Below are 26,656 nucleotides of genomic sequence, written 5' to 3'. Positions count from 1 at the left end.
GTCTTTTTAGTTCGTTGACGATTTCCTTTGCTGTGCAAAGACTTTTTAGTTCAATTAAGTCCTATTTGTTTATTTTGTCTTTATTTGCAATAGCCAGAAACTTGAAACAACCCAGATATGCTGTAATTGGTGAATAAACAAACTGGGTACATCCACACCATGGAATCTACCAAAGATTAAAGGTACCAAACTATTAATGAACATAAACCTTAGATGAATCTCCAGAGAATTCTCAGATGAAGTCTCAGTGAAAAAAAAAGTCAGTCCCAAAGGTCACATGCTCTAAGGTTGCATTTGTATAACATTCTCGAGATGATAAAATTATAGAAGTGAAGAAAGGATCAGTGGCTGCCAGAGATTAGAAAGGATGGTTCGGGGAGGGAAATAGTGTAGTTATAAAAGGCCAACACAAGGGATCTTGGGCTCCCCTTGTAGGAACAACAACCTTGTATGTTCCAACCTTGACTGTGCTGGTGACCACACAAATCTACACATGTGGTAAAATTGTATAAAACCAAATACACAAACACAGAAAGGAGTGTGTGTAAAACTGGTGCAATCCGAATGAAGTCAAGCAATTGTATCAATGTCAATATCCTGGTGGTTGATAATTGTACTATGGTTGTATACAGATGTTAACTGTTGGGGAGATAGAGTAAAGGATATACAGGGTCTCTCTGTACAATTTCTCACATGTGAATTTGCAATTATTTTCAAAATAAAAGGGGGGCATAACCAATGTAAAAATCCTAAAGAAGCATAGGAAGCTACAATACTAATACAACTATTCATAGACTTACACTTTCCACCTCTCAGGGAATCCCTTTTAGTTAAAAAAAGTGCAATTTCAACTATCATTAGACAAAGGATATAGTATGATTTTCCCAGAACTTGGAGATGAGGTTGCTATATGAGAATTAAACTAATAAAAATAAAACAATTAAGGAGAGTAGCTATTAGCCACCTTAGATACTTCCAGAACAAAATGAAAAAGCAATGCATGGTGAAAGATAACCAAAGAGAAGACTATGAGGAAGGTAGACCTCCAATATGTGCGTACGGTTAGGGTATTGATTTATTTTTTGGAAAACCATCTGAAGAAAGAAACTGTTAGTATTACAGTCAGGAAGGGTGTCTGCATGCTTCTAGAAAAACAAGAGCCCAAAGAAGAAGCAAGTGTTCAGGTGTCCCGCACCCCACTTTGGAGGAAGACTACTTTGCCCTTACTTGATTGATCTCCTTGGCAGTTAGAGTTGGTAGAGCTGCCGCTTATGGAACAAGTGTTATGTGTGGTGTTACCTGCTTTGTCATTAACGCTCAGCACAACCCTACAAAATAGAAGTTATCTCCATCATTAAACTAAGTCTTAAGAGATGAAATAACTTGGTAGAGAGGTAGAGATCAGACAGCTAGTGAATGGCAGAACTGGGTTTGGGTCCTATTCATTGCCATACCATTTCCATTTAACCATATTCCTTTCTTTAAAGGAAATTAGCATATAAAGCTATTGTAGCTATTGTAGTTTGATGCCATGGTCTCAGAATTACCTTGTTAACTCTCTCCACTCTACTTTCCTGCCTCCAAATTTTGATTTTCCATATAGATGTTCCTAAAAGAGGAACCAATGTACAAGAGTATTTGTCAACTTGGCAGTTGTGTTTCTCAGTGTACATAAATAAGTTGGCATTATGATTTATTTACCAGTCTATTTTTAAAATGGTTAACAGGCATAAGCCCTTCTGGGGCTGATAATTCTGGGCAAATTGAAGCATCCTGCTACTTACAAGGTACCATCACCCTGTGAGGCCTCAGTCTTTGATGTCCTCTCCCTGCCTTCAAATTCAACAATCTTCATGTAGCAAGACAGGGAAATTGTGTTTCAGATTTAAGTAACTGGCTCAGGCCCGTGGAGTCAGTTATTGGCAAAGCTAAGGTTGAGGACTTGGTGTCCTGACTCTTACTCCAGTGCAACTGTTTCAGCTGTACTCACCCTGTCCAAGCAGCCTATTTCAGGGGCTGATCTAGAATAATTGATTTGCATGCTCAATCAACATCCCTACTTTCTGTACTCCCTCTGCAACTTAGCAAACTGATAGAATTATTTTTGTTAGCATAATTGATAGCCTTATTATGAGCCCACAATTTTCTGGACACATAAATAAATGGATACTGACTAACCAAATACTATATGCTTAGATTATTCATCATTCTTCTACACTATAAAAATTGAACAGTAATGTACCACTGGTTCATACACTAGCTTTTATATATGGCATAGACTGTTACATAAAAATAGTTGTATTCATTAGAGCTCACCTCAGTATTTCCACCACCCACTATAGTGCCTGGCACAAGTGGGTGTCCATACTTGTCAATTGGATTGGATTGGATTGGATTGGATTAGATTGGATTAAATTGATTGCAAGTGTTTCTAATGTCTTTCAATAAATTCTGTCATTAATTTAACACCCTACCCATATAGGTGTTTAGACTACAGCACAATCGTTCAAGAACACATTTTAAGTCCAGGTGTGTGTCCCCTTGCCTGGAAGATCTACCTACTCAGGTAGGTCAGTTTGGGGAACCAAGACCTCCCTGACACGTTAGGCTACCATGCTAAATGGAGGGACCATGTTCTCTGTCTTTTCTCAACATTTGGAAGGTCCAAAGAATGTCAGTATTATGAAAGTAAATGTCATGGAGATACTCAGAAATGTGACAATGTTGGTTCAATCCCAGTAAATAACTTTCTCCAGTTAAACTATAAAACCCAAAGCAATGAGTAGCAGTTTCTCCCTAGAAATAACATTTAACCCCATATCCTTCTGCTTGTGTGATCTCCTGTGGAGGTCACTTAGGGTACCTTATTTTCCTGGAACCGGTGTTTTTTGCCTTAGAATTGTTGGCATCCAGTGTCTCAAATAGATTTTGTCTGATTGTTTTGAGCAAGGAAATAAAGTGATAGTTATTTCTTTCTGTTCTATATCAATAATTTTTAACAGACATTCTGAAGCTCCTGCTTTCTACTTTATTTTGGTGGAGAATTTTTTTATTTATATATTTTTGCTTTAAAATATAATCCAAAATAACTGGCATCTGTTTTTTTCCATTGTGTTTGTAGGAGCTAACACAACACATTAAAGTTATACACAACACATTATTCCAGAGTTCAATTTAGAGACTTCTGAGATAGTTACTCAATAACGCATCATGAGAAAAATTCAGATTTGCAAAGCATTTGTCAATTCCTCTTGTGTTGCTACTTTATTTAGTACCGATTTGTTCCTAACATTCTTAGGTACATGCTGGACCCATAGATCCAAAAATCCATAAATGTTAACAGCACTAAAAGTAAGTTGGAGTTTGCCTTTGGGACCTAGTCCTAACCTAAAAACTCCTCTTCTGAGTCCTAACCCAAACCCCTTTGTACTTTCTTAAATGCTTCGATGCTTGTATGAGGATGAATGTTCTTATGAGAACTAGAAGTTTCCATCAGTTCTTAACTAAAACTCTAAAATATTTGAGCCAATGCTAGATAACAATCATCCATGTTCCCTGCTTAAGCATTTCCCATCTGTGTAGGTGGCTATGTTAAACTGATTTGGAGCTTCTGGCCAAGATGGAGATGTAGGTAGACACATTGTGCCTCCTCACACAACCAAAAGAAGGACAACAACAATTTAAAAACAAAAAACAACCAGAACTGACAGAAAATCGAACTGCATGGAAGTCCAGCAACCAAGGAGATAAAGAAGAAACATTTACCCAGACCGCTAGGAGGGGCGCAGACCGGCAGCCAGGCAGAGAGGACTCGTGGCAAGGTGGCGGCTGGCGTACCCAGTGAGGTGGCGGATTGTGGAACGGGCAGGCCAGGCTGCAGCTAGCAGACCCCACAGGGTGGCGGCTGGCAGACCCTGCGGCCCCACATACACGCATAGATAGACCAGGAGGAACGGTGGGGGAGCGAAATAGACCACGCAACCCAGGGCTCCGTCGCGGGGAAATAAAGCCTCAAACCTCTGATTGAAAACACCCATGGGGATTGAGGCGGCAGCAGGAGAAACTCCCAGCCTCACAGGAGAGGTCGTTGGAGAGACCCATAGGGGCCTAGAGTGTGCACAAGCCCACCCACTCGGGAACCAGCACCAGAGGGGCCCAGTTTGATTGTGGGTATCAGAGTGAAATATTGAAATCCGGAGGAGAGTGAGGCGGGCGCCATTGCTCCCTCTCGGCCCCTCCCCCACATACAGCGTCACAGCACAGTAACCAGCGTTACCCAACCCCGGTGAACACCTAATGCTCCGCCCCTTTACCTAACAGGCATGCCAGGACAAAAAAAATGGCCCAAATGAAAGAACAGATCAAAGCTCCAGAAAAAATACAACCAAGCAACGAAGAGATAGCCAACCCATCAGATGTACAGTTCAAAACACTGGTAATCGGGAAGCTCACAGAATTGGTTGACTTTGGTCACAAATTAGATGAAAATATGAAGGCTATGCTAAGAGAAACAAAAGAAAATGTACAGGGAACCAATAGTGATGCAAAGGAAACTGGGACTCAAATCAACGGTGTGGACCAGAAGGAAGAAAGAAACAACCAACCAGAAAAGAATGAAGAAACAAGAATTCAAAAAAATGAGAAGAGGCTTAGGAACCTCCAGGACATCTTGAAATGTTCCAACATCCGAATTATAGGGGTGCCAGAAGGAGAAGAGGAAGAGCAAAAAATTGAAAACTTATTTGAACAAATAATGAAGGAGAACTTCCCTAATCTGGCAAAGGAAATAGACTTCCAGGAAGTCCAGGAAGCTCAGAGTCCCACAGAAGCTGGACCCAAGGAGGAACACACCAAGGCACATCATAATTACATTGCCCAAGGTTAAAGATAAGGAGAGAATCTTAGAAGCAGCAAGAGAAAAGGACACAGTTACCTACAAAGGAGTTCCCATAAGACTCTCAGCTGATTTCTCCAAAGAGACCTTACAGGCAAGAAGGGGCTGGAAAGAAGTATTCAAAGTCATGAAAGGCAAGGGCCTACATCCAGGATTGCTCTATCCAGCAAAGCTTTCATTTAGAATGGAAGGGCAGAGAAAGTGCTTCTCAGATAAGATCAAGTTAAAGGAGTTCATCATCACCAAGCCCTTATTATATGAAATGTTAAAGGGATTTATCTAAGAAAAATAAGGTAAAAAATATGAACAGTAAAATGACAGCAAACTCACAGTTATTAACAACCACACCTAAAACAAAAACAAAAGCAAACTAAGCAAACAACTAGAACAGGAACAGAACCACAGAAATGGAGATCACATGGAGGGTTATCAACAGGGGAGTGGGAGGGGGCAAGAGGGGGGAAAGGTACAGAGAATAAGTAGCATAAATGGTAGGTAGAAAATAGACAGGGAGGGGGTAAGAATAGTATAGAAAATATAGAAGCCAAAGAACTTATATGTATGACCCATGGACATGAACTATAGCGGGGGAATGTGGGAGGGAGGGGGCGGGCAGGATGGAGTGGAGTGAGGGGGGAAAATGGGACAACTGTAATAGCATAATCAATAAATATATATTTTTTAAAAAGATACTGATTTGAACCATGGTTTCATAAAATACATTCTTTTTCCATTAAACTTCCTGTCTTGAAAGAGTAAAGGTAAATTTTGTGTTGGTTATGAATACCTGTTCATTTTATTTCAATGGTACAGGTATGGATGGGAAGAAATGCAGCGTATGGATGTTTTTACCTCTTGTGTTTACTTTGTTTACTTCAGCTGGATTGTGGATAGTGTGAGTATTCTCCTATTTAATTACTAAGGACTGGGGTGCAATGTTTTGGGTTGGCCAAAAAGTTTGTTTAGTTTTTTCTGTAAAATAAAAAAACACATTTTTCATATTCACCAATAACTTTATTGATTTGGATATTTTGAGTATGTGGCTATCTCCTGTGTAGTATAATGTTGATTGTTCTCAGTTAATGTCTCCATTTGATCGCTATCAACTTCAACTGGTCTATCTGACCGTGGAGCATCATCCAGGGAGAAATCTCCAGCACAAAACTTCACAAACCACTTTGGACACGTTTGATCAGTCACAGCACCTTCCCTATACACTGCACAAATCTTTTTTAGTGTTTCAGTTGTGTTTTTACCTTTCTTGAAATAATAAAGCATATATGCCGAACATGTGTATTGTCTTCCATCTTCAATATTAAAATGGCTGCACAAAAATTCACCAATTTTGATAAGTTTTTTTAATGCATGCTGATATGACAGCTGTCACCATACAATCTAACAAAATTGTTTTGAATGAAGTTAATGACAACCAAGTGCTACTAGAGCCATCTTACGGGAAAAAAACCAAACAAATTTTTTGGCCAACCCAATAGATAAAAATGTGGTTTGGATAGCACATGATGTATCTATATGAATGTGTTTATAAATACTTTAAAATAATTCAACCTTGCTAAAGTCCCCATTTCTCTTCCCTTTTTCTATTACCCAAAGGAAATAGCAAGAGTGAGTAATAAATTATTCAAAGCATGTAAAGAATACTAGAAAGCATGTAGAAGAAGACTTATTTTTGTGTGCCTGTGTTCTTCCAGTAATGAACACTCTATAAACTGGTGATATGGATTCATTTTTTTCAAGATTTGCTAATTTGACACTAACGCCTTAAGGATTCCACTGCAGTCCAGTTCATAGTCCAGGGGGGGTTTGTGACAAAGTCTGGTATGTTTATAAAATGGGTATCATTACATTGGAAGTCTTGACTTATCACAAAACGCCCCCACTCTTCCTTATTTCAAGTACTACTCACTTGTAGAACATGAATTTAGTTCCTTGCAGTTAAGAAAAGTGGAATGAGAAAATCCTGGGAAATGGAAAATTTGAAATCAAATTTTAGTTTGCCCAAAGTTGTAAAGTATTTCTTATTTCTTTGTTTTCCAGTTTTCAGATTATAATGATTTCCATTATTTGGGGGGATGTTTTGAAAATTATTATTTTTTAATTATTTTATTGTTGTTCAATTACAGTTGTCTGCATTTTCTCCCCACCCCTTGCCCCCACCCCATCCAAACCCACCTCCCTCCCTTGCTTCCACCCTCCCCCTTGGTTTTGTCCATGTGTCCTTTATAGCAGTTCCTGAAAACTCTTCTCCCCACTGTCCTCTCCCCTCTGGCTATTGTTAGATTGTTCTTAACTTCAATGTCTCTGGTTATATTTTGTTTGCTTTTTTCTTCTGTTGACTATGTTCCAGTTAAAGGTGAGATCATATGGTATTTGTCCCTTATCGCCTGACTTATTTCAATTAGCATAATGCTCTCCAGTTCCGTCCATGCTGGGGATGTTTTGAAAATTAAAGAAACATTATTAGTAATAACATTTGAGCTTCAAAGAGCAAGATGATCCACAGGTAGAGCATTATAGTAGAAGAGCATTTTCCCGGTTAGGATATAAAATGAATATGATTTAGTGTGATTAGTCTAATAAAACTGGGAAACAAATGATTTTTGTTTTTTAAATTTATTTTGTAAACTTTTATTGTTCTTTCTTCATAGATACTTTATAGCTGTAGAAGATGACAAAATTTTCCCATTAAATTCAGCTGAAAGGTAAAGTTTATCTCTGGGTAATTAATTCATTGTTCATCCATAGACCTAACAGACATGTTGCCACTGGTGAGGTTACGCAAAAGAATGTGCTTTAACCGGAGTTTCTGTATTTTCTGTTATCCAGGAAACCTGGTGTGAAGCATGCACCATATATAAGGTAATTTGATAATTCTCTTCTGATCTGCTGGATCTTAGAAAAATTTGGGGGTGGGGTCTTAATTTGGGCTACCATAACAATATAGCACAGACTGAGTGGCTTATAAACAACAGAAATTTATTTCACACAGTCTGGAGGCTAGAAGTCCAAGATCAGGGTACCAGCATGGTTCGGTTCTGATGATAGCTCTCTTCTGGGTTACAGACTGCTATCTACTTATGGTATCCTCACATGGTGGAAAGAGGAAAAGAGATCCCTAACCCCATTCATCAGGGCTCCGCCCTCATAACCTAATTACCTCCAAAAGTCCTACCTCCTAATACTATCATATTGGGTGTTAGGATTTCAACATATGAATTTTGAGGGTACACAAACATTCAGTCCTTTGAATAGTTATAGATTTTAATATAGTAATAATAAAACATTTCATCTATTTCAAGTATTGCAGGTGATGCACCTCCTGCAAGCTGTGTGTTTAGTCAAGTTATGAACATGGCAGCATTCCTAGGTAAGCAGATAGTAAAGAATGCTTTGTGTGCGTTGATACATTTCTATTATTTTCAGTTCTCCCAAACCCGTATTGAAAGCATGGCGGGCCTAGTTCATAATTTGGGATCCTATCGTGGTGAAGCTAGCTTTTTGTTTTGAGGGTCTTTTTTCTCATAAATCCTGTTATATTTGCCCCGCTTACCTTATTTTTTCTCTTCCCTTTACCATCTTTATCATTTCAGCCTACTCTTGACTTTATTTCTTTTACTGCATAAAATAATATATTTCACATACCATTAAATCTTGCATGAGAATGTAATGTTGTACACTATGTTTGCTTTAAAAAGAATGCCTTGTTTTTTCTTCACTGGCAAAGGTGAAGAAATGCCTAGGCTCTGTGACAAATATTGATGTGTGTAGATACTGTTTTTCACATCTAAAGGTTTTGCTCTCCCCTGTGTCTATCTATCCTATATACAAATCAAGCCAGCAAATGGAGACATAGGTTAAGAAAAGAAAGAAAGAACTTGTATACTCACATCCAGCCCCAATTTCCTACTTTTTCTTCAGGGCCCAAGACCCTCATTTAATATCCTGACCCCTTTACACTGTGAGTGCTTCAAGGACCGAGTAGTCCTCTGGGGACCATGGGAACCAGCTGTGCTCTCTGTCCTTTTCCAATGGGCCTTATGTACCCACTCCTTAAGGCCAGGCCTTCCCAGTTTCTTTCAAAGTGTCACTCTCAGGACAGCCATCATTATTAGCATGCTGTGGGTGATGGGCCAGCGACAATGAAATATTTCAACAGTGGTTTTCTGGAAATGGTTCTCTTGGAAGGTGAGACTTTTTACTCCAAGAGATAAAGATGATGTTAATACTGAGGAAGTATTCGGCCTTTTTGTCTTCCTAAGAGGTGACCTGTTATTTCATCTATATATAATTCCCTCCCCCCCAAAAAAATTTCTACTCACTCTTAATATGTTCTTTTTTAATGTTTGCTATAGGAAAAGGAAAGACCTATAGACCTCATTGGAAAATCAAGGGAGATGATTGGTCCAACATGCAACACAGGCAAAATCTTAGTTCAGAGGGTTCAAATAGTGAGAAACATGGAGAATGTCCCCTGTGACATTCTCTTGAAGCTGTGAGGTTCAAAGAGAAGCACACTGGGGGGGGGCTTCTCTACAGTTAATAAGATTGCTCCCTGCCCAGGCTTCCCAAAGCATATGGAATATGCTTTGGGAAGGCATGGATTGCTACACCAGCACTAAGGAGAAGGTTAGATATATCCTGACCCTGGGGTTGCTGAATCTTTAACAAAGCTTTTCTCTTCATGCCCTTAGCAGGCAGTATTCTCATGTCTGAGATATTCCCAAGTTCTGAGAAAGGTAGAATTTTCAGCAGCTGGTGCCCATGTGGACACCAGGGCCTGTCCTTGTCACTCAGGCTTTGTCTTCAGTGCCTTCGGCCTCCGAGCTGCCAGGAGCTTTACACTTGACCTTTTTTCGACTCTTGACACCACTATTCTGAAAAGATCTAATAGGTTTAGTTGTACCAAGGCATACGTGACTGCTAAGGAGATACTTGCATTTAATAGAGCACAATGCCCCGAGAGTGACTCTTCAGTCACATGGTCAGGGACCTTTCCCAACCCCTCTGTGATCACACCCCATAGGCCTGCAGATTGCCACCTACTCACACGATCATCCCCACAGGCTGCAGTGCTAACAACAATTAATGACAGTCATTTATATTCCAGGCACAATGCTAAGAGCATTGCAAACGCAACCTCATGTAATCAAACCCAGAGAGAGCACCCTTATAAAAAAGTTGTTACAAGCTGCCTGTCCTCCCATGGGCCTTAAAGAAACAAATGAACATGTTGGAAGCCACGTATTGTTTCCTTCATATTTTTAAGGAAAATTGATATTTCCCAGTAGCCCTCAGTGTATAATCTAAAAAATACCAGTTTTTACAGCTCAAATTTATCCGGTTATAAAGCTTATGATGAACTAATTACTAAAGCCAAGCAAGGAGATTCCCAAAAACCAAGCAAGGAAAACAAGTCCCCTCTTCCAGATGGCACTCATTGTCCAGTCCTTCCCTGCTCCACCAAGAAGCAAAACGTTTTTATTAGCTTTCCTGCTCTAAAGTATTGCAGCATCCATTGTTTGTCCTTTATTATCTTCCATCATTTTTAGTGCCATCTGGTAGATACAAGCTGATTAAGATTAGTGTTCAGTGGGAGTTAACCAGCAATTATTTATTTACCAACTCTGGGAGTGAGAGTCAGTTTACTGATGATTCTTGCTCTGAACTGTGGATGCCTCCATCTCCCCAGGTTCATCTGTTCAACCTCAGCTATTACTTTAGATGACATACTGACTTTTAAAAGCAACCTACTCTGCTTATAAGTCTCTGCTTTTTGGCAGATGTGTAGATTATAATTTGCAACCTACAAATGAGTTGGTGTAACATTAATTAAAATTAGTTGCCAGAGACCTTTTATATTTTTGACAGACTAATCGAAGATCAAATGCTCAATTATTTTCTTAACAGAATTAGTTATGCTCTTTGTCCTGAATCAACACTTTGTGTCTGGGGTGGGGGTGGGGGGGGAGACCTGAGACAAATTTCTTAAAGGGAATATTATTTTCTGCCCCAGAGAGGTTGCAAGGACAAAGCTGATTGCTGAATGATTTCAGTCGCCTGAAAGCAACCACTTTCCCTCCTTCAGCCAAAACATACTGATTGTCGTGTTCTGCTGCAGCCATAAATAGGAATTATTGGTGCATAAACAATAAAACTAAACAAAACAAAAAAGAATTCGGCCAGGCACCAGTTTAGAACTGCCGTGAAGAGTTGCTATTTTGAGTTGGACTTTAAAAACCAATCGGCCTCAAAGTAAAAATATTTAATAAAGAAAATAAGCATTTTTTTTACATTTGTGATTTTTTTAAATAGGCAAATTAAATAGAGGGCACCTGTAGAGCAAAGGACTATTCTAAATACCAAAAAAAAAAAACCCAAAAAAACCCCAGGAGGGTAAGTTTTAAAAATCCTGTCTAAAAAACTCTTGATAAAATCTAACATTTTAAATGAAACTAAAAATTTGTTAGTTTATATAAAGATGCCTTTAAAATTGCCCTACTGCCCAAAAGTTTGTTTCAAGAGGTATAATTAAACCACTGCTTGGTTGAAAATGGACTTCATAACCAATAGTCTAATTCTGCCTCTATTTGAACCCAACTGTTAATAAAATTGTCAAAGGACTAGGATCCTTATTATTTCTACCACCCTGAAAATTCAATTAGAATCTACTTTAAAGGGAAAGTATGCCTAGTCTGAGTGGATTAATAATGTAATCAATAGGTCAAAAGGACAAAGTGTGGGTTGAGAATGCAATTCTGAAAGTTAGGAGTGTTGTGTTGAGTTCCCGTCTGCACGTAGATTTCTGTTTCCTGCTTAATTTCACCATCTGTTCATGGTAGAATGATTTTTACCTTTCCTATTACAAATGGGAAGGCTAGCTAATGCTGGGAGCAAGAGACTGATACACGTCTCATTTTTACTGGAGAGAAATGGGTAATGTAGAGAATGTCCATCAAGTCTCTTCTCTTGGACACAGTAGAACAAACTGACTGGACATGTGGACATCAAGATTTCAGTGTCTGCTTCAGCAGCGGTTTAACGCTTAGGCCAAAGTTCCAGCACGATCCTGTCCTTCCAAATTGCATGACAACTAGGGAGTTCCCAGAGTAATACTTTTCACTTGTCATTTTTAGAAGAAATGATTCGTGCTGTCTTAGTATTTTGTCATTATGCCCTGACTAATGCCCACACGCGATTAGTTAGCATGCATCTCCCTTGGCGCCCTGTGTTTGGGTTTCTGGATTTAATCTAATGTCTCCTTTATCTGATTATCACTTTGTGTCAGAGTGCTTGTGTTGAATTTCTTCTCTCCCCACTTCCTCCTCCTACTCTCATACTAAAAAGTAATAAGTTGTGCTGTTTTTTTCATCCTCCAGGTTAGTTACTGTCATTATTAATACACTTCTAATACATTATAACTCCTAAGTAGGTTTCTTCAACAAGTAGGTTGGAAGCCATTGTCAATTCAAGTATAATTTATTAATTTTATAATCAATAGTAGGCATTAGCTGAAACATAAACATACTAAAAGCTCAATCAGAACAGAACTTTGAGATTTCATAAGTTATGGTTTATTTTTATTTTGTTTCCAAATCCAAATATTATCCAAGTTACATACCACTTTTTGATCAGAGGTAGTTACTTGAAAGTGAGTTTCAACTCACTGAACTTAACTTTGTAGATTGAAACTATGAAGTTCAGTATACTTGGAAATGCACATTTTTGATAGGTTTTCTTTATTAATGGCTACTAATAATGGCCTGTGATCAAGGTAAAACCTTTACACATAATTACCTACTTAACTGCTGTATAAATAAGGGTAATTCTTGAATTTCTAATAGTTTTCCCTGCTAAACCTTAATATCAAAATAAATTGTGTTCAGGAATAATAAGTGCATTTCCTTTTATGTAGATATAATTTACGTTAATTGTGAGTGGGTTTTTTTAAATATATTTTATTGATTATACTATTAGAGTTGTCCCATATTTTTTCTCCCCTTGATTCCCCTCTCCTCCCCCCACCCCTGCACCTCTCCTCCCACAAGCATTAACCCTTCCCTTAGTTCATGCCATGGGTCGTAAATACAAGTTCTTTGGCTTCTCCATTTCCTATACCCATTCTCAACCGCCCCCTGTCTATTTTGTACCTACCATTTATGCTTCTTATTCCCTGTTCCTTTTTGCCCATTCTCCCTCCTCCCCCTCACCGCTGATAACCCTCCATGTGATCTCCATTTCTGTGATTCTCTTCCTGTTCTAGTTGTGTGCTTACTTTGTTTTTGTTTTTTTAGGTTTAATTGTTGATAGTTGTGAGCTTGTTGTCATTTTACTGTTCATATTTTTTATCTTCTTTTTCTTAGATAAGTCCCTCTTACATTTCATATAATAAGGGTTTGGTGATGAACTCCTTTAACTTGACCTTATCTGGGAAACACTTTATCTGCCCTTCCATTCTATTTTTTTTAAGATTTTATTTATTTATTTTTAGGGAGAGGGGAAGGGAGGGAGAAAGAGAGGGACAGAAACATCAATGTTTGTTTGCCTCTTGTGCACCCCCTACTGGGTACCAGGCCTGCAACCCAGGCATGTGCCCTGACTGGGAATCGAACCAACAACCCTTTGCTTCGCAGTCCAGTGCTCAATCCACTGAGCCACACCAGCCAGTGCTGCCCTTCCATTCTAAATGACAGCTTTGCTGGATAGATAATCTTGGATGTAGGTCCTTGCCTTTCATGACTTCAAATACTTCTTTCCAGCCCCTTCTTGCCTGCAAGGTTTCTTTTGAGAAATCAGCTAATGGTCTTATGGGAACTCCTTTGTAGGTAACTCTCTCCTTTTCTCTTGCTGCTTTTAAGATTCTCTCCTTATCTTTAATGTTGGATAATGTGATTTTGATGTGCATTGTTGTGTGCTTCCTTGGGTCCAACTTCTTGGGGACTCTCTGAGCTTCCTGGACTTCCTGAAAGTCTATTTCCTTTACCAGATTGGGGAAGTTCTCCTTCAAATATTTGTTCAAAAAAGTTTTCAATTTCTTCCTCTTCTCCTTCTGGCATCCCTATGATTCGGATGTTGGGATGTTTAAAGTTGTCCTGGAGGTTCCTAAGCCTCTCCTCATTTTTCTGAATTCTTCTTTCTTCATACTGTTCTGGTTGAATGTTTATTTCTTCTTCTGCTCCAAACCATTGATTTGAGTCCCGGTTTCCTTCCCTTCACTGTTGGTTCCCTGTATATTTTTCTTTATTTCACTTTACATAGCCTTCACTTTTTCCTCTATTTTGCAACCATACTCAACCATATCTGTAAACATCCTATTACCAGTGTTTTGAACCCTGCATCTGATAGGTTGGCTATCTCTTCATCGATTAGTTCAATTTTTGGATCTTTGATGTTCCTTTTTTTTAAAGATATTATTTACTTATTTTTACAGAGGGAAAGGGAGGGAGAAAAAGAGGGAGAGAAACATCAGTATGTGGTTGCCTCTTGAGTGCCTTCCACTGGGGACCTGGCCCACAACCCAGGCATGTGCACAGACCAGGAATTGAACTGGTAACCCTTTAGTTCACAGGCTGGCACTCAATCCACTTAGCCACACCAGCCAGGGCCATTGCTTTTTTAGAGAGAGAGGGAGGGAGAGAGAGAAACATCAATGTGAGAGAGAAACATGGATTGGTTGCCTCTCATACATGCTTGGACTGGGGATCATATGTACCCGGATTGGGAATCGAATCTCCAGCCAACTGAGCACACCAGCCAGGGCTTTCTCTCAGCTTTTGGTATAAATATGAAAATATCCCAGCACTAAGTAATTAATGAAAGGGGATTCTTAGATTAGTGGCTTGAGTCTGGACCATCCTCAAAGTTACTGTCAGAAGTCAGATATTAAATCTGAGTTACTTCATTCTCTCTTCAGGTTCTCCAATGACAATTTGCTTCAAAATATACAGCAGTCTTTTAAAATAAGTAATTAACATCATTTGGAAGAATTGAGCTTTCTTAATATAATCAGTGCAACTTTTAATGTATGTCCGATCCCCCAATTTGCTATGTTAAAAATCCATATTTCATAATTTGGTTACTGTAGCTGCTCTCCTTTGACAATGAACACCTCCAGGTGGAATCAGAGGGATGTAGGAGCAAACCAGCAATTAAAGGGATTTGTACATTTGCCCCTATCTTCCTTCCTATCCCCAGGAATGAGTTGTGGCACAGGAACCAGCGGGTATGTGTAGATATGGAACCTCATCTTCTTCCCCTTGTTTTCCTATCTGTTCTAACACTGTTCTGAGCTAAAGGATGATTGAGTTGGTGAATTTTCGTGCCACAGGCTGTCTTTATCCCCATCTTACTGTGTATCAAGCTTCTGCCGGGCTTTCTTCCCTAAGACAGTCTGTCCTGTGCTGACCTCATTTTTGAAAACTATGAGAACACTATTAGTTCTATCGTCCATGCATCACCCAAATAACATAGAGCACTGCTGCTTCAACTCCTCTCTGCTTCCCTCAGGTTAGGTATAATAAAACACTGAAGTAATCATAAGCAGTGCATGAAAATTTTCTTTTAAAAATTGTCACTTCACACCAGTGGTTTGAGGGTCTCAGCGTGGCCACAGTGGCAGTTTACAGAGGCACAAGGTTGACCTCAGTGGCCATGGGACCACTTACACTTGAGAAGGACCACAAACAACGTGCACCGAAGGTGGAAGTCCAGGTCAAACATAGGAGGACGGCCTCCCTTGAGCAACCAAGAGTGTCAGCTGTACCCGAGGCAACCCCAGCAGCAGCAAGTACCTGTAGTGGACTTCCAAGCGTATCTGAGGCAGGCTTTCCTAGCTGATATACCCAGAATGGTTAAAACAGCCTTGGGACATCCCAAGGAGCTGATTCCAAGCAAAAAAACAGGCTCCACCTACAGTTTGAAGCTTCTGCCCCAGCTTGCATTGTTTGTAGCAGAACCTGCGTCACACCTTTATCTGTAGCCTTCTCTTAGGTCTTAAGGATCCTGAAACTACTGTGGACATTGGATTTGGACTTCACACAGTAATCATGACTGTGTGAAAGAACATCAAGATGCTGCAGCACATTGACTATATGATGAGGTGCATCCTTCAAGACAGCCAGATCTTCATCGGCACCTTTAAGTCTTTTGACTAGAATGTGAAATCGATCCTCTGTGATTGTGATGAGTTCAGGAAAATTAAGCCAAAGAATGTGAAGTAGCCAGAGCATGGAGAGAAGCGGGTCTTGGGTCTGGTGCTGCTGCATGAGGAGAACTTGGTTTCCATGACTGTGCAGGGGCCTACCCCCAAAGATATTGGCATTGCTCAAGTACCACTGGTGGGAGCCAAAGGAGGCCTTGGGGTTGGCAGGGCTGCAGGTAGGGGAATCCCACTGGTGGGCCCGGTCTGAGAGGTAAGGGTCCCTCCCAGAAGGTAATGACTCCACAGGGATGGGATAACTGTTGCAGCTGCCACTGTGGTGGCCACCGCCAGCATTGCTGGAGCCCCAACTCAGTACCTACCAAGTTGGGGAGCCCCCCAACCTGTGAGCCAAGCAACCCCACCTCTAGGCATTATGGCTTCTCCACCTGGTATGAGAACACTCACAGGACCACCAATTGGGCTTACCTCTGCTCAGGGAACACCGACAGGCTTGCCTGCTCCAGTAATGAGACCCTTCTCCACCAGAAATCAGAGGCCCACTTTCCCCAAGAATGCATCCACCAAGAGCCTAGGATTCTGTTGGTCCTTAGTCATGCTTTGCCTGCCATGTGTCTTGTGAAATTGTGTAGAGTGTCTGTGAGCTTCTGTCCCTTCTTTGCAGTATTAATATTCACTAATAAATGCATAGAACAATTAAACTGAAAAAAAATAAAATAAAAATTGTCATTTCAGAGATTTAAAAGCATGCTGTGGTGAAAAGTTTAATTTTGCACTTTGTGGCTTTAGAACACTTTCTCATAGTCTAAGTGTATGATTTCAGTTTTTCAATTTTAACACTTTGTTTTATCCCCAGCTCTTGTGGTAGCTGTTCTGCGCTTCATACAACTGAAACCAAAGGTTTTAAATCCATGGCTGAATATCAGTGGATTGGTGGCGTTGTGTCTGGCTTCCTTTGGAATGACGTTACTTGGTAATTTTCAGGTACTTCATTTGGCCTTTTTCACCTCTGTCTCACACTTCCCCTATATGATTATCATAGCCACTGAGGGGCAATCACTATATGGCCCATATCATTCTTCACGAATCTTTAAAAACATTGCTAATAGTGGTTCCTAATATGCACAGGTTCTGCAGCAGTCAGCCCTTACGGTCTTTCAGCCTGCCCTACCTGCATTTGCAGGGCACACGGGAGGGTGCTCACTGTGCTTTGGAGATACAGCACAGCTACTGGGAAATGCAGTTACAAAAATAGTTGTATATTTTCTACAAAGGCTTTCAAAGTGCTTTATACTTTTATTTTTATAACAAATTGTATGCAGTGGACCTTTCTAGGAAACTAATAGGATTAGCAGACTCAATTTTGAAAATGCAGAACTTCTCCAGAACACTATGACCTGCAAAAAGATACATAAATCATCTTCCCAGAAACTTAGAAGCCCAAGGTCACAACATTGAAGAATAATTTCCCTTGCCAATACCATCACCCAACTCCTGAGTGAATGACATTTGTAAAACAGACAAGGAGACCGCTGCAGTGTTACAGCAGCTGTCTGATTTCCCTGCCTCTGTTCCTGGATCCTCCAGCCTATGCTGTATACTACTCCTAGAAACTTTCCTCTTGTAATCAAGCACCTGATCCTGGATACCCCTCTCCCTTCTATTGAGTGAAGTCCAAATGGCATAGACTTTCTGGTAGTAGATTCTCAGAGTGTCTCTTGTCCTAACCCTCAGTCCTGATCACTCATTAAACCAGGGCTGTTTGGCAGAGAGGAAATCCCACCAATTCCTCTAACTCTTCTAGGTATCATCCCATAACAAGCTAGACTTCAAGAAAGCTGCATTCATAGAATGTGTTGACTAGGATAATGAATTACCAAGAGAATTTTTGAGTGTTTATCCTGTTAAACTCCAAAATGTAGGACACAGAACATTTTTATGCAGATTATGGTGGAAGTCTGCCCCTCACATGCTACAGGTGACAGCCTGTGTAAAGTGCTCAGTAACTATCATGTCTCTCAACCAGGATTTGCATGAAAGTTAATGAGTAGACATTTTGCTCTTTACTCAGGTCCTAGGAGAAACCCACAGATCAGGTTGTTTTAGTGAACCACAAATAGTCAAAGCCATGAATGATGACGTATGAAAACCACTTTCTGGAATGTCTACAGAGCATACACAGGAAATCACAAGTTAGTTGCCTGTGGAGAAACTAGGTAGCTAATGTATGGACAGGATGGGAGACAGACTTTTTTCTTTTTAACTGAGTATATAGTCTTTCTATTTTTTTAAACTCTTGTCGAGTATTTTCAAATTTCTCTCCAGGAAGCAACATTTTACAGTGCCAGGAGTCTATTTCTCCACGACATATTTTTAAAATGCATTTTTGACACATGAAAGTGACTGACCTGTTAAAATCTTTTTGCTTAGTTGTCCTGGGCTGCGAGCATCTCCTCCTGGGTGCACAGCCTATCTGGTCCTCTGTCCAAGTGAGGTATCTTGATCGCTGCATCTATAGAGGCTCAGCTCTTACTCAGGTCAATTCTACATACGTGGTTTTCTCATCTTACTGGTTTTTTAAATCTTCATTATTCTTTGCTGTGTGTACATTTCAAATTTTCATATAATTGAATCTGCCCACTTGACATTTCCCCTATTGCTTCGATAAACAAGCAATAACCTCCCCCAGAAAAAGTATTTTCTTTCCCCCACCCCTAAAGCCCTGCGATTTCTATCTGGCCTTCTCCAAAATTACTCTGGTTCTCATGAACACTCCATTGTCCACAGTCCCCACTTTACAATTCCCTTAGGTCTTCTCTCAACAGCCCCGACTAAACACATCCGCCTCGGTTCCACCACCGTGATGGCCTGTGCAAAGGACCAGGGTGTTGACTCACCTCCAGCTAGATCCTTCCCTCCGGTTTCTACTCCTTCACCTTCCCAGCCCCACTACCAACTTTTTAGGTTTCCCAGCTATTTTGTCTCCCAATCCCATACTGGCCTCCAGGGTGAAGCTGTTTTCCCCAGCAGCAATGGCCTACCAAAGGACACATTCCTTCACCCCTTAGTTCAGCCAAATGAAAGCCAAAATTGCTCAAAAGGAACTCTTGGAAAACTAAGGGGAAACTAAAAATAGACTCCAGGAAATGTAAAGCTATCAATACAGAAAAGATTTTACAGCCTACATAGGTCTTGGCTTGGAGGTGGCAGGGCTCCTGGGGATGCCCCTTCTCTCATGGGGAGACAGACTTTTCAATCTATACTTTTTATAATTTTTGTAAAGTTTGAACCATGTAGCTATTTTATCTGTTTGAAAAAATTAGGTTAAAATAATAAATCAACAGAGTTTAGAAAACCAGTTTTCTAGAAGTAAAATTTGACTTGAGGAAGCATTGCTTAAAATGAGTTTTGAAAATACGTCTTTATGGGGAGAAAAGGCATACAACTGTAACTGAATAACAATAAAAATTAAAAAACAAAACAAAACAAACAAACAAACAAAAACGTCTTTTGAACTGTGAGAGAAGAAAGTGGCTTCTTCCAAAGTTCTAAAGAAGAGGGGGAAAACTTTTATAACAAAAAGAAAAAAATATAAAAGGAGCCCTGGCTGGTGTGGCTCAGTGGATTGAGCACTGGCCTGCGAACCGAAAGGTCTCTGGTTCAATTCCCAGTCAGGGCACATGCCTGGGTTGTGGGCCAGGTCCCCAGTTGGGGATGTGAGAGAGGCAACTGATAGATGTTTCTCCCACACCTCCATGTTTCTCTCCCTCCTTCCCTTCCCCTCTCTCTGAAAATAAGTAAGTAAAATCTTTAAAAAAGAAACTTGTATTTTAAAAAATATATAAAAGGAAAGTAATATTGATTTGATATGACCATTATTCACAGCAATGTAAAACAATAAAACATGTGAAGGCAATGGCAATTCAAAAAAATGTTTTCACCATGTTTTAAAAGTCACCTCTTCAAAGTAGATTTTATTTTCCTAAGTATGTATTTTAAAATGTATGGAATTAGTAAAGGTGTTTTAAATGATAAATAAATTTTTTAAGTCAGTGGGTAATGATTTGAGGAGTTTACATCTCCAATGTCCAACTGAAATAACCCAAATGGGTCTCCTCTAACTCCTTAAGTCTATAAACTCTGTAACCAGGGATCTTCAAACACTATTGTCCTCTAATGGGTCTAGAGATACTGCAAAAGCTCATAAGTGGCAGTTTTATTATAATAAAACAAAACAAAATCACATTAACTGCGGATTGGTCATTTTCTATGGACAGCTCAGTTTTGTAGGAATAATAAACAACCCAAGTGTTATTAGTTGTCTGTGCCAATGAAATATTGACCTATTTAGAATTGGTCTTCCTCAATAGGTAAATACATAGCCAGATCCCAGGTCTCATTTCTTAGTCTGGGAAACAAAGTTTGGGATGTGTGTTTGTAGAAACTTACACAGTACTCTTGTGTGTGTGTGTAACTTTCCTGGGTTTTGTTTTGTTTTTTTATTTTACTTTTCCACAAAGCTTTTCTGGAAAAGAAATTCAAGGAATAGATTACCACTGCCTTTTATAGTTTTTAAACAAATGTTTTGAAGTTTGGGTGTACCATTTATTTCCCTCCTTCCATCAGGGTTCAGACCAACTGAGAACTGACAAAAGGAGCCATTGTGGAGATAGAGGGCCCTAATATTTCTAAAATTCATCATTTCATTATTGAGATGACAGTTTGCCCATTTTTTCCTCCCTCACATATTCTATGGGCTTTTATGTCTTTTCTAAATGGGCCCCCACACGTCACTGTCTGTTCATCCCTTAGCTCACGAATGATGAAGAAATCCATAATGTTGGAACCTCCTTGACCTTTGGGTTTGGCACATTGACATGCTGGATCCAGGCCGCACTGACACTCAAAGTCAACATCAAGAATGAAGGACGGAAAGTTGGAATTCCACGAGTTGTTCTCTCGGCATCTGTCACTCTCTGTGTGGTCCTCTGTATCCTTTGAATGTGAAAAGGTTCTTAGCCAGTAAGATTAAAACACACGTAACTTGTCTATGTAGGAAATGAGAAAATTGTGATTCCAGATTGATTAGGATATAGATAGATCACTTCAGAGTCTTAGATAAAATGGAAAAGTAAATGAATATAAAAACAAAAACTCTCAGACTATTTTTCATGCTAAAGAGGAGAACTAAAAATAAAACAAGCTCTGCCTTCTCAAAGATTGTTTCAATCTGTAGAAATGGTTTCATACATTCTCCTAATTACTAATGATGTAAAACTCTCCCTTTATGAAAAACAGAGTGCATAACCAAGAGAATTGTGATTTCTCCCTTCCATCTTAAAAAAAAATTCATTTGTATGTTCCTAATATGTACTTCAAAGGACAAATGCATTTGTATCTTTCAGGAAAATAAGCTTTTCTGAAAAACAAATTCAAGAATTAGATTACCAAGAAAAATATCATATGATTTCACTCATATGTGGAATCTAATGAACAAACTGAACTAACAAGCTAAACAAAGACAGACTCGTAGATGGAGAGCAGATGACAGCTAGTGGGGGGTGGGCAGGAAGCGGGAGATACTGAGCAACAAGAAAAAAGGAATCGTGGGCATGGATAACAGTGTGGTGACTGTGGGGGTATGGGGTAAAGGGGACTAAATGGTAATGGAAAAAATACAGTAAAGATTAAATTTTAAAAAGAAAAATATTAGATTACCACTGAATGTATAGTTGTGCTAAAAAATATTTTTGAGGTTTTAAGGTACTATTTATTTCCCTTCCTCCCTCAGAGTTTATACCAATGGAGAACAGATAGGAGCCAGATGGGAATGAGGAAATCAGCCTTTACTCCTAGTAAATCTGGAAAGGAAAATGAAGCAGGCCTCCTATCTCACACCCTGGAATTCAACTTATCCACCCAGTAACAAGTAGAGAAACCAGGGAAAGGAAGAGGAGAGCGCTTCACTCAACCTCAAACACCTCCCTGAGAGAGGGGCCAGTCTAGGATAGAGCACAGTGACTCCACCTACTGGTGGCATGGCCCAATGGAAGTTGGCCAATTTCAATTCCACCAGTGAGACTGCTCACTCAACCCGTGGGGCAGAGTGATCACAAATGTTCACTTCCATAAGACCCCTGAGGAAACCAGTGAAGGATCAGCGTTCCTAGTTAGTAGACTTATTGGTAACACAATTCATATCTTCAGTCATTTAATAGCCAATATTTATTAGACACATATTGTGCTATGTGTTATTATCCTAAGCACTTTAGATGTATCACTTCACAGATAAGACCAGTGAAGGACCAAGGTTACTTTACCCAAGATCACACACAGTATGTAGTGATCTTCATTTAATGTCGGGCCCAGTTCTTGCGCTCCTAACCAGGTGATGATCTTACCTTAGATAATGTGGCTTTGAAATATAAAGATATTTACAATTAGTGGTGTTCTCTAGTTAGTGGAGTAATAGAGTCATATTTCTTCCTTCACAAATTGCCATTAAGTCACTTATTGGTTTGTTTTGTTTTGTTTTTGTTTTTGAAGTTCTATAGTGGCATTAGAGAGCATTTAAAGACTTGAAAATCAAGCCAAAAAACTTTATTGCTAGCAACCGGATAAAACATTTTGAGTGAAAAGGTCAGGACTCTACCAATATGAGATTTTAAGATTTATCCCTTCCCCATTAACTTAATGATGTTGCTTTGGCAATATTTTGAATCCTCGGAAGAATTATGTACAGACTTTAAATTATTCTGAGCTTTGAGTTTATACCAAGCGATTCTAATCCACATTATCTCCAAACACTTGGAGCCATATTTTGGTTCCCAGGTGAATGGATCCAGGTCTAATCTGGACAGCAAAGTTTAGCTGAAGTAGTTTCACATATTCTGTAAAATTTTCCCAAGATCTTACGTCTAAGTTCTGAAGACAGAACAAATTCTAAGGGGACATTTTTTATTTTTCTAAATAAATGTATTTAGTCCTTGTCTCCCATACTTTCACTAGAGCATGCTATGAGTCTTCCTCAACACACACTCCATATTTATTCATGCATAGGGGTCTTATCTGTTTGGTTTTTTAACTGCATATTTTCATTTAGGCACAAGTGTAAGTATGACACTGGGAATGAAACTAATCTATACAGTATTGTTTGAAGGACTAGTGAAAACTAGACAGAAAAGGAAGAGGGGGCACTTAAACTTCAGTAGCGCTGCAGAGGCAAATGCAGCTTACATGGAGGTGGTTAGCAGTTTCATACGTTCAAAACTTTATGCAGATAGAGTGATGACTATGAATGTATAGTCATTTGAGGTGATTTTTAAAAAGATAACTTGATTTTTCTGGCCCACTACTTACTTTGGAATTGTGACTCTTGCTAATCTCAGTTTATTCGGTGTCTATCTAGTGGTTGAAGGCCAGGCCTGGGAGTCAGAGTGCTTGTGCTGGAATCCCAGATCCACCAGTTAACAATGGTGAGACCTCAGCCAAGTTACTTAATCATTTGGCCTCAGTGTCCCTATTTTTAAATGAACTGATGATGATAATTTGACTGTCATGAGCATTAAGTTAGATTTTCCGTGAAAGCACCTCATGATTCCGTGAAATCGCCTGACACAAAGTAAGAGCTTGATGTCGTTATCGAGTATTATTCATGTATATGTTCATGTTTGGCAAGCTCTGGCAAGCTAATTCTTGTTAGGGAGGGGCAGAGCCAGACTTTTCCCATAACCCGTCTCTGCCCAGAAGAGCCCAGTTTTCACGTGATTGATGGGGATACTTTCCTTGACTGCTCCTCTCCAGACTTCATCCTCATGGCCCAAGGCATCCACATGTATGCAGCCAGGGTCCAGTGGGGCCTGGTCATGTGCTTCCTGTCTTACTTTGGCACCTTTGCCGTGGAGTTCCGGCATTACCGTTATGAGATTGTTTGTTCTGAGTACCAGGAGAACTTCCTAAGCTTCTCAGAAAACCTGTCTGAAGCTTCTGAATATCAAACTGACCAGGTGTAACCTATCAAGTTTTCCTTGCTGGTGAAGTGGGTGTGACAGTGGGGGAGGGGCCAAGAGGACACACCCACTAGACATGACACATTTTTTTACACACACACATACACACACATACACATTTGTGGCCACACTTGCCAAATGAGCTTTTCAGGGTGAGTTATTTCGTTAACAAAAAAGCACAAGCCTTTATGTGTCAAAATACATGCTGTTACACTGAAATATATGCACGACAGAGCAAAAAGTTTGTGCATGACACCTCTCTGTCCCCACTCTACCAGTATTCCCCTGCTCTTCTCATCCTCTTCACATGTGTCAGACGTTGCAATCACCCTACCATGGAGTAGAGCAGGCCAAATGTACCATGGGGATAATGCCAACTCTCAAAGTTGCCTTCAGACCCGGAGGGCTTGGAACCAGCTCATGAGGAAGTTCTGAATCAGGTACTAATACTCTTGAATGTATAGGTATCATCTAACTATACAGAGATGTGACCCTGCATAACCTGTGGAAAGACCTGGGATCAAGGATAGAACTTTCCCTCGAAAACGCCATCATTGTTCAGTGGTTGGCCGTGGGGATTCAGTGAAGGAGGAACATGCTACAAACTGTGAGAGTCAAGCCCACCACCCTGGTTAGCACAGTGAAGCCACCACTTCACTGTGACTGGGAAATGTCTCCAAATGTGAATATCTGTGGTCTGCTAGGCATAGAAGGAGATGTGGCAGTGAGGGTGTGGTTTCATTGTTGTTTTTATAGTATGTTATGTACAGTTTCTTTTTTATATGTTATAGCTTGCCTTCTGTTTCAAAAGTAACTACCAAGGGTCTTTCGAGGCTTTGTGGACAGATGTAGGCCAAATGCAAGAGATGAGCTTGTTTTTGGTTCAATCATGAAAAAAGAAAAACGGTGACCTGCAGGCTTAATTTGCTGCTTTTATGTTTGAAGCTAAGGAAATGTTCACAGCAGCACAAAGAAATGTGTGGAAGTAATAAAAAGAGCTCCTGCTGGACATTTATTAAAGATAGGAGTTTTCAAGCATCTTTTTGCAAGTCCAAGTCAGGGGAGAGTTTCTTAATATATGTCTATAGCTCAGAGTTAGTATTGGGGTGGGCAGGGTTAACGACTTTTCATATTTGAAATTTGGAGAAGCCAATTAAAAGATTACCATCCCCCCAAAACAAATTGGCACAGCTGTCATCTGCTGCCTCCCATGTAGTCCCACTTGAGAGCCTAGAACTCAAACTGCAGGTCTGGGCTTTGAGGCTGCACTTCATAGAGAAGAGCAGAATTCTAAATTCAACATGTGTTGGAGCAGGCCATGTTGACAAACCGTCTATGAGTGCACTTTGCTTCAAGAAATCCCCAAATTTACTTTATAGGACCCTGGGATTTCATGGAATATGATATGAAATACATTGTTTTTTAATTCAGCCCCAACTCAGCTTCTTGAGGAGTGGGGGGTGTCAATGACTTTTCATCTCTGTATCTCCACTTCCTACACAGTGCCTGGCTCATAGTAGGTGCTCACAAACATCTGTTGAATAGAATTATTGGTAATTTAAGAGTAGGAAAAAGGAGTACCGGAGAAAGACCCAAAGACAAGAGAATGGAAAATGACTGTTTCAAGGAAGACGCATGAAGGAAGAAATCATGAATGAGGGTCAGATGGGGGAGTGAAAATACTTATAAGTAAATTTTAAGGAAGATGTGAGGAAAATCATCAAGCAGAGAGTATTCTATTAAAAAGGTATCTTACTGTAAATAGTCCAAGGTGACATTTATTATTTTGGAATACTGCTTTTGGGTTTTTCTCATTTTTATATTTTAAAATTTTTATCAGAGAACAAAGATTTATGAAGTTCTCTGTTACTCTATACAATCCAAAGTAAACAGCTTTTGGTGATGCACTGTACACTTCCTTGAGTGTATCTTATAATAGCGCATTTTAGCAGAATCAAGCAATGACTGGTATCATTCATTGGGATCTGACCACTAAATAAATTTTTTTTATGCAGAATTGTGATTTGTTTTTTACACTAACATCTCTAATATTGAAGTACATGTTGATGCAGATCCTAGCCAGCAGGATCCTGTGTTGTGGCAGCAATAGACAAATACACACGGACTACAGAAATCCTGTGGAGAAAAAGGGACGGCATGGCCACTCTCTAAGTGAGAGACAGGGCGAGAGGGCTAGAGAGAGCCCAAGAGGGAGCCAACCCCTGCCTGGACAGGCTTTTATTGTTTTTCTGGGTACATTACATCAAGGATAGTCCTCATTTACTATGCACAGGTTCACCACTGGTGATTACCTTTTACAGACAAGAAAGGACAGAATACTGTTAATTAGTTCAAAGAGAAGGATGTTACAGATGGAGGAGGAAAAGTGGTTGAACTGGTTACACTCCATACTTGGGAGGTTTAGTACAGACTTTAGGAAGTTAAAGATACTCAGTAAACATTTGCTGTCTCAATCCGGGGTGAGGGAGTTTTAGCAAAAGCAAGTCTGATAGCAGCCTAGGTACAATGCAAGCCTGATTCTCTGCGGGAGAACCTGTCTATGGGCGTGGGTCCTGCCTG

The 26,656-nt window shown here is 39.8% G+C and overlaps 1 protein-coding gene and 1 pseudogene across 1 annotated transcript in view; both read left to right on the top strand.

The window, feature by feature from the left end:
* Positions 1-26,093, top strand: part of TMEM150C (transmembrane protein 150C) — a 112,553-nt gene extending 86,460 nt beyond the window's left edge. Inside the window, exons 2-8 of the mRNA XM_053923140.2 lie at positions 5,708-5,789; positions 7,561-7,614; positions 7,739-7,771; positions 8,212-8,279; positions 16,924-17,051; positions 20,880-21,057; positions 23,871-26,093. Of these exons, the coding sequence (XP_053779115.1) occupies positions 5,710-5,789; positions 7,561-7,614; positions 7,739-7,771; positions 8,212-8,279; positions 16,924-17,051; positions 20,880-21,057; positions 23,871-24,079 (750 nt within the window). The 5' untranslated portion in view covers positions 5,708-5,709 and the 3' untranslated portion in view covers positions 24,080-26,093. The remainder of the gene's footprint in view (positions 1-5,707; positions 5,790-7,560; positions 7,615-7,738; positions 7,772-8,211; positions 8,280-16,923; positions 17,052-20,879; positions 21,058-23,870) is intronic.
* On the top strand, positions 15,955-16,642 carry LOC112317681 (small nuclear ribonucleoprotein-associated protein N pseudogene; annotated as a pseudogene).
* Positions 26,094-26,656: the final 563 nt, after the last annotated feature.

The sequence above is a fragment of the Desmodus rotundus genome, chromosome 4 (assembly GCF_022682495.2).
Source record: "Desmodus rotundus isolate HL8 chromosome 4, HLdesRot8A.1, whole genome shotgun sequence".
NCBI lineage: Eukaryota > Metazoa > Chordata > Mammalia > Chiroptera > Phyllostomidae > Desmodus > Desmodus rotundus.
The sequence above is the reverse complement of the archived record's forward strand: the minus strand, read 5'-3'. Positions and strand labels throughout refer to the sequence as shown.